A 12208-nucleotide genomic window follows, 5' to 3' on the forward strand; every position below is an offset into this window, starting at 1 on the left:
GGGCTGATGCACTGGGCCGGCAGGGAGGTTGAGCACATTCTTGCCTCCACTCTCCTCACACTTGCTCGGTATATTGCTCAGCATTGGTTGGAAGTGAAAATTTCACTAGAAATAAGAGATGAGTAACTGTGTGATAAGAAGTTTCAATCCAGATTATTTTTCAAATATCATATGAGAAAAAAAGGAAACAATGGGAAGGATCCAGTGAAAAATTTCTACTTAAGTTACAGTCTTGGAAATGCAAGAAAAAGACCACGACAGCTTGCTTGTACTCTGTCAAACTTACTGTATGCCCACTTGTGTAAGATCTTGGACAACTAACACACAGAGAGGAAAGTGCTAGGTGTTGCACAAGATATTGGGCCAGTGGAACAGCATTAAGTCCATTTACCCACAGCATCACTGGATCCATGCCAATGCAAGAGGAACTAGCAGATGTGCGAAAATTCTGTTTATGTACACTGCTCTGTTCTTGGAAAGCCATCAGCTTCATCTGAACATTATACAGCATTATGGTACTCCCCTTCCCACAAGGTCAAGGGTATCTGATACCAACTCGTTCCTGCACCTCAGTGCTTCCTAAGTGTGCTTAACTTGCCAAGATGGACCAAACGGCCTCAAGATCATGGCCTGAAGCAACTCTCCCCATCCTGCTTTTAAAATATTCATCCTGATGAGGAGTTCTGAAGAACTCCAAAGCTTGTGTTTTGTGTCATTTTTGTCAGTCATAACAAAAGATAGTTCTGGATTTTTATTTGAACTGATGTTACTACCTGAAATGTAAACAATTGGTTCCATCCCACCTTCTCTTAGGGGCTAACTATATGTTTTGTTTTCCTTGTATCTTACCCAGGCCTGGGTGATCAGAGATGCAGAGTTCCATGCCTGGTGGGTAGGAGTCAATTTGAATGGTACATAGGGAAGAGAAAGGACTTAAGCCCTCCAAACTGTTTTCCTGAGCCAAAACAGTCTGGGGAGGGGTCTGTATGCCCTGTTGGGGAAACCATGTGTACTAATCGCTGCACATCAGTTTCCTCAATGGGTTTCGAAAAGGGTAAAGATTGGGAAGAAGGGCATTGCTATTGAGACAAATATTACTTTCCTCAGCTATTTTTTTCTACTACAGAAACATAATGATCTTGGTTTGGTAGTAATAAGGAAGCATGGAATCAACAGTGTTTTCATGAACAACAGCCTTCTCATTTATCAAATGCTTTTCCAGGACATAATTATAAGGATTCTCTGCACTTGGCATAAAACTGTTTGCCAACTTTATTCAGTTCTGTGAAAGAAACTTTCTGCTCCTTTGTTGCTTAATTGCATAACCTTTCTGTGTCTTGTAGCTTTTTTTTGGGGGGGGTGTAATAATTTTTTTCTGGTTGCTTCTCCTTCCTTCCTCTCAGCAGTTGGGTTCTGTTCCTGGCTCCCTCCCTCTCTCTCTCTCTTTTTTTTGGCAGGGGGCTTGCTTTATTTGCTTCTAAAAGTCAGTTAATGTAATTGCAGCATGGTCCTTCCTGGAGTAATCTTTTTCTGATATTCTCATCTCTTGAACATTGCAAATGTAACTCTCACAGACCACTGGGGTTCAACTAGCGGGTCAGGACCACCAGTTTCACCCTGACCTAAGGGAGGATTGTACAAGCGATGTTACAATTTTATTTGGTTTTAGTATTTTATTTTAAGAGAAGAAAGATAAGGTGGCAGTGGGGGGTATGATAGAACAGGAGTAACACATGGTTAAAGCTTAAACAGTGGGGACCATCTATGGTTTGGTATTGAAAGTCTTAGGCATCAAAAAAGGTGAAGACAACTATTTGAGACCACAGCTTCAGTAAGAGCTATGTACAGAATAATAATTCATAAACTGCTTAGTTAAAATTTATTGCAAAAAGATCCTCAATGGGACATATGGAGAACTGAAAGTAACATAGCATTCTTACTATACTTGAACTCTAAACACATTTATTTAGACGACTCACTGAAAAACAAATGTCTTATTTTCCTTCCCATTTTCCTTGATGCAATATTAACTCCTTCCTGTAATGTTTCTTATCTTTGCAACACATTAAAATGCTCTGTCATTTATCAGAACAAGTTACAGCAGCCTAGATGGATTGTCAATTTTAAAATGTAATTAATACAGAAAAAGAACATACTAGTTTTGTATGTTAGTTCTGTTTTTGTCTTTGTCATGTAATTACATGGAATCAACTTGGAAAAATAATCTAGTTGGTAAAGGAGAACTAACCATATATTAAAAGTAGAACCTCAGAGATCTGATCACCCTAGGCTTCTTTCTGACTCACTCTTCAGCCAGGTAGCATGCATCTTGTTAGGTGAGACGCAGAAGAGCAAAAGAAAGAAAGAAAATCTGCGTAGGTTGGTTGTCAGACGTAAAGTGGGGGCAGCAAATATATTACAAATATCCTAATGTCTGGGTGTTACTGTTTTCTACATCCAAGCTGAGCCTGTCCCTGTCTTGGTTCCATTTCTTCCTCACTATATAGTGATGGTTAATAATGGCATAAGACAGAATCCAGGAACTGACTTTTATATGAATGGTCCTTATCTGCTTCCTTTACTGAACTTAAAGGCAAAAGAGTGGAAAGCCTTTGTTTCTGGTAGGGTTTCTCTGGGAATGTTGACGTAACAGGGCAGTGGGATGTATGAAATCTGAATATGGCTGTATCCTGGCAAAGAGTATGTAATATGACGTCTAAGGCGATTACTTTGGGGTATAGGAATAATTAGATCAAGCTCACATAGCTATTGAAATAAACTCTTACACCACTGCTATAAGATGGCCTCTTTAATGAATTTGAGCTGTCAGCACAAGAGCAAACTAAGATATTAATCTGGGAGTTATGGCAGATAATATTACCAAAGCATTCCCAACATCGCCATTTCAGCTTGTTTTCTCCCTTTAAGAACACGTAGCCACAAATAAGATGTAACCACCTCTTGGCAGCCACCATTTGTCAGCTAAGGACATCTCCGATATTATTACTAAAATTAAAAAGCTCTAGTAAAACTGTCTCATTTAAAATCCACTCAGCTAATCATGAGTCAAGATACACATTCACTCGCAGTGATCGGGTGAAAGATGATAGTACAATTTGCTTAAGATCCTTCCTTTCAAATGAATGACATTTAAGATTAAAAAAAACAAAATAACAGCCGTACTTGCAGAGCATGTATTTAGGTGAACACAGAGGATGGGGTTACATGCTGTAACTGGCTGGAAGAGAGACTTATTATATGTCATGCGTTCCTCGTGCAAACCTGCATGCTGGGGAACAACAGATGACCATGTTAAGTCATCTGCAAATCTTGAAATGTTAAATAATAAAATGTTGGCCTAAAATAGCACTAACACTTGACGAGAACTGCCCATTAAGGCTTTATAAGTTTACATAGAAAACAATAGCAAGATTGTTGGTTGCCACAGAAGCAAGTCTGCCATTGTTTTAATAATGTGAAATCTGTCACTCCTTCATGGAAGCTATGTCTCCCTGTCCTGGTAACAACTCTACACTGAAGCAGTTCCAGTGAACAATCCACTTCTGCAATTCTTCATCTTACATTTATTGTTATGGGCTTTGTGCAGGATTCCAACACAAACTCCATTGAAATAAATGGGAGATGTGTAACAGATTGTCTACTAGACTTCATCCTTATAGTCTAAAGTAGTAACAAGCAGTTTGCCAAGGGTTAGTCCATCATGATAATTAAGCCTGTAAAAACTGTTGTATGAATGAGTGGTTCAAAAACACTTCAGGTGTATGCATGCAGACAAGGCTTTACCTAGGGGAACAGAAGAGAAACAGCTCAATCAGAATTTTTGATAATAGAAATGGTTAAGACTGCACCAAATAAAAAAGTACAACTTCAAATTTTAGCACCGTAACAGAGTTAGGATTCAGACATCTGCACTGCCATAACGGTTGGCCTTTGTGGCTTCAATAGAAAACATTGACACTTCTGTATTCAAAAGTTACAGTAAGAAACACTGGATTTTTTTGAGGACAGCAGAATAATTTTTTTCAGTTATTTCAAAGCTAAGGTTGAACATCCGTCTTGATGTTGGAACAGCATCTGGAGTGCCTTTTGGTCAGCTGAATCCAAGTCCAAGTCCCTTTGGCCTCTGCATTGCTCGGATGGGTTCGGCTATCCCTTTGCCGTCTGGTCCAAGGCCTGTGCCAGGCGTCCAGCCCATACTTTGGAGCATCCGGTTGCCAATGTTGCTATCTGAGATTGGTTGAGCATTTTCACCTACAAACCCTGTGATTAAAAGAAACATGCAGCATTAATCAGCACTGCCATATGCAGAAGAGCAGGATAATCTCTCCATAAACCGTAAACCTTCTTATTCTCCTAATTTATCTAATAGGTTACTAGAACAGGGTGCCTTTGTACACTCCCACCTCAAGGTTTACTGCTGATCTGAGAATGCTGTTGGTCTGAACATTCTGCAAACGCCATATAAATTAAAACCTTGAACAGACTACATGGATCTATATACATCAACTAACTAGTAAAACCCCAGTAGAAACCCGACCATATTCCAGTCCAGTTCCAACCTATCCTTATAGTCTCAATTATTTCAGTGCATGGAAGCTGTGTGAAACACCTTATGCTACCTGCTACTTTAGCTTGTGGAAAGCTGGTTGCATGCAGGGGCCTCAGTGTTCAGAGCTCATTTCTTAGTACATCACCTCCAATCCACATTGAGAGCATATACTGGCATACCAAAAGCAGAATCTAATTTAGGGTGAGGCACAAAGTCAGTCTCTTCCAAATGCATCTGGATATTTGAATTTGTCTTCAGTTTCCTTCCCGTGATCACTGCAATCATATTTTTGACATTTTCTACTCAAACCAATGAAATGACAGATTATTTCAAAACACTAAAGTTAAGAGTCTCACAGGTGAGCAACTGGAACTAAACGCACACGTAACACCACATGATGCAGACCAGTAAGAGTCCTCCCTGCCTTCTTACAGGAGACAGTCAATTTAAGCCATGGGCAGTGGACTATCCATACCCCAGGCTATGGAACATGTTAAAAATAAGCTTCTATATTGAATTTAGGACACTGGTCAATTGCATTATTGAAAGGGCTGGACATGTGCTGCTGCATGCTCCTCCTATAATGACCTTAGATATACATTTATTACAGCCACCCTCCAAAAAATCCCAGAAAGATCAGAGGAATGGAATATCTCTTTTCTTCTTGCAGACCTTGAATCTGGAACCTTGGACAGAGTTATTAGATTCTGTGCAGCTGCCAGAGTCTACTTAGGGGTGTGCATTTGGTATAAACCGAACCAAATAAATACCCGAAAAATACCTTTCGTGTATTACTTAAGCCGAATATAGATAAGAGAACTGTATTTGGCTACCAATATAGCTGAGCTCATAGAATCACAGAAACACAGAGTTGGAAGGGGCCATAAAGGCCATCTAGTCCAACCCCCTGCTTGATGCAGGATCAGCCTAGAGCATCCCTGACAAGTGTTTGTCCAGCCATTGCTTAAAGACAGCCAGTGAGGGGAAGCTCACCACCTCCCTAGGCAGCTGATTCCACTGCTGCACAGCTCTTCCTGTAAAAAAGTTTTTCCTAAGTTCCAGCATCTTCCTGCCCTTAACTGAAACTCATTATTGTGAGTCCTCTCCTCTGCTGCCAACAGGAACAGCTCCCTACCCTCCTCTAAGTGACAGCTCTTCAAATACTTAAAGAGAGCAATCATCTCTCCTCTCAACCTCCGCTTCTCAAGACTAAACATTCCCAAGTTTCTCAGCCTTTCCTCATAGGGCTTGGTCTCCAGGCCCCTGATCATCCTCGTCACTCTCCTCTGACCCGTTCCATTTTGTCCACATCCTTTATGAAGTGAGGTCTCCAGAACTGCATACAATACTCCAGGTGCAGCCTGGCCAATGCAGTGTACAGCAGGACTATGACATCTTGCGATTTGGATGTTGTGCCTCTGTTGATACACCCCAAGATCGTATTAGCCTTTTTTGTCACTGCATCACACTGGCTGCTCGTATTTAACTTATGGTCCCACCTGTACCCCAAGATCTTGTTCACACACATATTGCTACCCAGAAGTGTATCCTCCATTCAGTATGCATTTTTGTTATCCAGAAGTAGAACTTGGCACTTATCCTTTTTTTTTTTTGTAAAGATTTTATTAGCTCCCCTAAAAAGGGGAGGTATTTCGCTTAAAAGAAAAAAAAAGGGAAGGGTAGACAGCGGGAGAAAGAAGCTGAGTGATATATAAACTGGTAAATTAAACTGTTAGTAATGTCCAATTAATCTTCTTGGGCTTCTTCTGTGTGTTGTCAAACTTCTTTTCTTAGTTCAGTCACATATAATTCTCTGTTAATATGTTAGTAATGTTCCCTTGAATTTCTGTTAATGTTCCCTTGAGTTCCCTTGAGTTTCTGTTAATAAAAAAAAAAATCTCTTCTGGACACAGTCAGAACCGCTTCTTTGCGTGCCTCACTGGACGGATCAGCTATACTGTGAGCAAGCTCCAGCAGAGGTGGCACAGAGCTCTCAGTTCCATGCTGGGAGCTGCAAGTGAGGATCAGCTGGGGTGGCACAGAGCTGACAGCTCTTTGCAGCTTGGCTGGGACTTTTAAAGGCATTTTTGCAAGCAGTGAGTTCCATGCCTTTTTGAAACAGTGAGTTCACCCGGACGGCTTCCAGGTGAGCTTGCTGCTTTGGACTCGTGGCATGGCTTGGAGAAGCATTTAAAGGGACGGCATCCCTTTATGTGCCTTTTTCCTTCACTGAAAACAATGGAGGGTGTGGGGACACCTCCTTCTGGGGCTCACAGAATTGGACCCCTTGGTCCAATCTTTTTGAAACTGGGGGGGGGGGGGTTGAGGAGAGGAAACAGCAGCTATACTGCAAATATGGTGCCTCTACCTCAAAAGACAGGCCCCCTGAGCCCCAGATACCCCTGAATCAATTCTCCATTATTGCCTATAGGAAATGGTCCCCAAGGGTATAATGGAGCCAGAAAAAAATCAGCAATCCCGGTTATTTCCCAAATCCCAATACCATACCAATATTAGGATTTCGGAATATTGGGAAATACTGATATTTTTGGGGTTTAATATACCCAAACCCAAAAAAAATAACACACATATATATAAATTGGTGTTGCCTATATATATTCATTCCTTATAATTACTCTGTTAATCTATGTTTTATTCTGCTGGTCCATGGACTTAATAAATTATTGACTGATGGATTGTAATATAGTGTGGTGAGGACTGGCTTGTATACCGTATTAAATGCATATTCGCTTACGTCATTGAATCAGGAGTTTATGCATTGTCATATATAGTGTGCTTATTTCACTGACCTATGTTTGAGATATATCATAGGCATGTATTATACAAAAGATGACTATTTGCTACATGTTTGCAACTGATCTGTAATAAAATCCTCCTTACCATTTAAAAGGGTAAAAACACGGCAAAGCTACTTGGGGGAAGAAGGGGAGAAACCTCACTCTGAGCTAGTTCTGTCAGCTGTATAGGCTTTCAGCCTAAAAAGGATTTTGTATGCCTAAGTGACTCCTATGAACTCAATGGAAGAGAGGGATACAATTTTAGCAATAACAACATTACATTAAATTGAGTTCATGGAGACACAATAGGCTTATACTTGCTCTGTTAACGGAAACCATGTTGTAGAAACTATAGAGCAGAACAACCTGTACTTCAGAATGTATAACTTCATAAAGTAATGCTTCTATTTTTGCTACCCATCTCACAAAAAAAGTGTGCAATTTTCTGTGATTGGCAGGTAATTGGAATACTTTTGTTTTTAACTTAAGTACTTTAATATACAATATAATGAATTTTCCACCTCAACATGAGATATAATTATCACAGTTTGAAACTTAGAAATTAGGCTCCACTTACAACTGAAGATGACACTTTGTTATCTGTACTGCAGAACTACTTATTGCTCTTTCTAAAAGCTAACTGACAGAATGTTGGATTTGGATTAGCATTGGATTGGTGTTGCCTAAACCATTAAGTTTACTGAGTGGGTTTTGAACAGGTCACCCAAATAACAACTTTCCTTGCGGGGTTGTTGTTAGGGTTTCCAGGTCCTTCCTGGCAACTGACAGGGGATGGGGGGATTTTCCAGGAGCAGGAGGAAGGCCCAGGCTACATTGCTGGCGACATCACTTCTGGTGTATGGGAAGTGACATCATCACTTTGCAACGTCACAGTGACACTCTGGTATTAAGACAAAAACTCTATGGTAAAAATGGCTTCTACCAGAGCTTTTTTCCCCAAATGCCAGAGCATCACCATAACATTGCTGAAGTGATGCCATCACTTCTGGTACACACTGGAAATGATTTTGCCATGTCACTGGCAATGTAGCCTGGGCCTCCCTCGTGTTCTTGATAAGTTCCCTCGCTGGCCAGCTGATTGGTGGTAGGAGGTGGGGCCTGGCAGCGGGGGATCCCTGTCTCCAGTGGAGGGGGCTGGCAATTCCAGTTGTCACCAAGACAAATTTTGCAACATATTAGAACAAGATATCTGGAAAGAAAGGGCTGTAGCTCAGTGGCAGAATATCTGCTTGGCACATAGAAGGTCCCAGGTTCCATTCCTTGGCATGTCCATCTAAAAAGATCAGGTACTAGGAGATGTGAAAGCACTCCACCTGAGACCCTTGAGAGCTGTTCCCAGTTAGAGTAGACAGTACTGACTTTGATGCAACAGTGGTCTGTCACAATATAAGACAGCTCATGTGTTCATAAGACCAGATGGTACAGAGCAAAAGTCTGTAAGAAAATAATATTTTTCAGCACTTGTTTTAAGACAAAGCCAATAATGTATTTCACATTTATACGTACAAATCATATTACAAAAATGCCTCGTGGGGAGGTACACAAAAGCATATCCATGGCTGAGCTCAGATTTGATCTACACTGAAAGCTCAATACACTGTTCAGTGGGCCAAAGTTTAGTGGTTGTTGCATACATTAAAAGCAGTGGAAAACTGGTATACACTGACACTAGTTAACTTGCTTTCCAGCTCCCCTTTCTTAGCACAGTCACTTGGCCTTGTGCAGCTGAAACACTATCCTATTTCTAAATCATGATTATGGTTAGCAATATACCTGCACTTACATGTTTGTTAGCTACAGATGGAAATTACGACCAGAAACATGTTTGCTAACTGTGGTTTGGCACTAACAATGCAAATATCTTGCTAACCACAGCCATCTCCAAAGCTGAAAAGGGAAGAACAGAACACTCAAGAAAGAAAGGAGATGGAAGATGGAACTTACAAAACTACCTTAAACAGAGTCAAACTTTGGGTCAATCTAGCCCAGTCCTGAGTCAGGCTGAGGCCTTTCCCAGTCCTGCCATCTAGGATGCTTTAAATAAAGACTACTGTGTTCAAAATGTGTGCTCTGTGAATGAACTAAGATCCTTATGAGGAAAAGTACATGAACCGGTGAAGAACCTTCAAGTGCAAACCCATGGTTTGGCAACTAGCATAACATTATGTTCATATAGGATGGAATAAAGGACCTACATAAGCAATCCAGCGTTATTGATCAGAAGCATCAATTTGACAGGGACTTTCTAAAGCGATGTCACAAGTTGCAGGTATTTTTATTTGGCTGATTTTGAATGCTGGATTCTGTTTAAGGCAGCAATTACTTGAACCTTCCTGCAATTTTTCCTCTGCCAGAGAACAAAAAATGCAAGATTTCTCAATGTTCATTTGGTTTAAAGTGAGAAAAGATAGTACTTAATATTTATTTTCTAATTAAAACACTTCTACCTTGGAAGATCACAGAAAATGTACATCAAAACACCTATTTTGAAGTCCCAACAGTGTGCATCAGAGTAGAACATTAGCTCTGGAAAGGATGCTGTGACTTCAGGGGGTAGGTTACACATGATCTACACTAAGGATTATTAACACCAGTTGTTACCACTTAGAAGAAATGGAGTTATACCCTGCTTCAAAGGGGAAAAAAGGCTTTGTGATAATGAGAAACAAGTTACACTTAATACTGTTTGCTAATAACTTGCCACTGTTTCAGTGGCACAAAGACCTTTTAGAGACTGCCAAAGTTGATTGCAACTATAACAATTAGTGCTTGATTTGCCAAACGAGTGGTCAGCTCACTGGAGTGGTTACCATGATACAAATAAAAGGAACATATTTCAGTTACTTTCACTGGCAAAGCAAAGTTCAAGAATTCCTGCAACTACACTGGGCGATCACAGCAAGTTAAACTATACGGTCTTGTAATTTTATCGGTGCACACTCTCACCATTTCTGAAGAGAATCCTTATTTATGCAAATGTTTTAGACTCTTAATATAAAGCCCATAAAAGCAAAAGGCAATAAAGTTTGTATCTAGTAAATCAATGCATTCATTTTCAAAAAAAGAAAACAAACCTTGCAATTCAATTTTATTTCAAAATAATATTTATGATGTCATTAAAGGTAGATCTCTATGAAAATTAAGGCATGTAATTTTTCTCAACAGCTGTTGGAACAGGTACATTCTGGTTAAACAGAGCACTAGCATTCAGTGCCATACCCTTGATTTTACAGGGATTGCCATGAATTAATTTAATTCCATCTGTAAGCTAAAAATCAGATCAGAGGTCTAATGCTGCTGCAGGCTTCACATCTGTTTAATCGTTTTGGGATACAACAGCTTGCCTTAGTTTAGGTTTTATATTTGCTTAATATTTAAGAAATAGTGCTATATATACTACAGCTTGAACACATCAGAGGATTTACATTAAGCATGGCAGAAAAATTTCAAAAGTTTGTCCATGTCTTAAAATTTATATGCTTTCTTTTGAAAACCAGAAGAATGTGCAAGTTAAATACATCACTGACAACAACGGAAAATATAATTCTTGATATGTAAAGACTCTCCAGACTGCAACTGAAAAAACTTTCTTTCCTTTAATGGCCATAAGGAAATTTATGTGTAGTTTGTTAACCAGTCTCCTGTCGGATTGCTTTCACTTTAAGGCAGGGGTCCCCAACATAGTGCCCATGACCTCTAACACCTTACCTGGTACCCACAAGGTGTTTTTAAAAAGAGGGTGGGGCAATTGCCTAACAGGAGTTCTGAATGGCCGCTGGAGATCTGACTGACTGGATGGATTAGAGAAAAGAGATTAAAAACAGCAAAGTGGGGACAGTTTCCGCCACTGAAACAACACTGTTTTAGTTTTAGTGGCAACTGTCATCATAATGATAGTTTGAATCTCTCTTCTCCTTCTCAGTTTATTTATTAAATTACTTCTTGCCAGCACTCGGGCTTCCTCTGTGTGTGTAGCTTTGCCTCTTGTGGCAGATAATGTGGAGTTGCACCCACCACTGTGTGTCAAAATTCCAAAGGTGCCCACAGGCTCAAAAAGGTTCAGGACCCCTGCTTTAATCTCTCTGCCAAGCACTTGATGGTCAAGTATCAGGAAAGCAGTTGGTTTCTGCATATTTAGAAAGCTCCATTAATACACATAAAATATTATTTTGTAATTTTTTTAAAAAAGACAGCCACCCTCTGTGGTCCTACTAATATTGAAAATCCTCTAGGTCAGGGGTGACAAACATGTGGCCCGCAGCCTGGATCCAGCCCCCACAAGGCTTGTATGCAGCCCGTGAGCAACTGGCTGTTGTCTGCTTCCTTCTCCCTCTCTGTTGCTTCCTTCTGCATCACAGTTTGATTTGCCAGGCTCTCTCAATCACACAGGAGTTACAGAGCAAAGCCTCTCTTCTCTCCATTGGCTGAGGGGGGAAGGGAAAAGAGCAAAAGCTTGCTTTGCCAGGCTCTCTCAATGACACAGTAGAGCTAATGTGCCAAGCCTATCTTCCCACCATTAGCTGAGGCTCCTCCCCCTCCTCATTCCCTGGGGGGGGAGTGAAAGAGTGACAGCTCTCTTTGCCCAGTCCCCTCTCCCCACATGTGAGAGATACAAAATTCCTTTGCCCAGTTCCCTCAATCACATGGTCGAGATAGAAAGACCTTTAAGCCAACAAAGTTTTATTCAAGGTATGAGTATTTTGCCTTTCTACAGACAAAAAGAGAGAGTGTGTGTGTTTTTTGGGGCTTGTTATGCCAGGGCTCTCCTGGGTGCAACTGGGTTCCTCTCTTCTTTTTCACTGTATTCGAGCCCTCATGA

The 12208-nt window shown here is 40.5% G+C and overlaps 1 protein-coding gene across 1 annotated transcript in view; it reads right to left on the bottom strand.

Annotated features, from left to right (window-relative positions):
• Positions 1-4042: 4042 nt before the first annotated feature.
• The window catches only part of GPATCH2 (G-patch domain containing 2), a 158400-nt gene continuing 150234 nt past the window's right edge, over positions 4043-12208 (bottom strand). Inside the window, exon 10 of the mRNA XM_015405928.1 lies at positions 4043-4281. Coding sequence (XP_015261414.1) covers positions 4112-4281 — 170 coding nt within the window. The 3' untranslated portion in view covers positions 4043-4111. The remainder of the gene's footprint in view (positions 4282-12208) is intronic.

Source organism: Gekko japonicus, unplaced genomic scaffold (genome assembly GCF_001447785.1).
Source record: "Gekko japonicus isolate JY-2015 unplaced genomic scaffold, Gekko_japonicus_V1.1 scaffold279, whole genome shotgun sequence".
Classification (NCBI taxonomy): Eukaryota; Metazoa; Chordata; class Lepidosauria; order Squamata; family Gekkonidae; genus Gekko; species Gekko japonicus.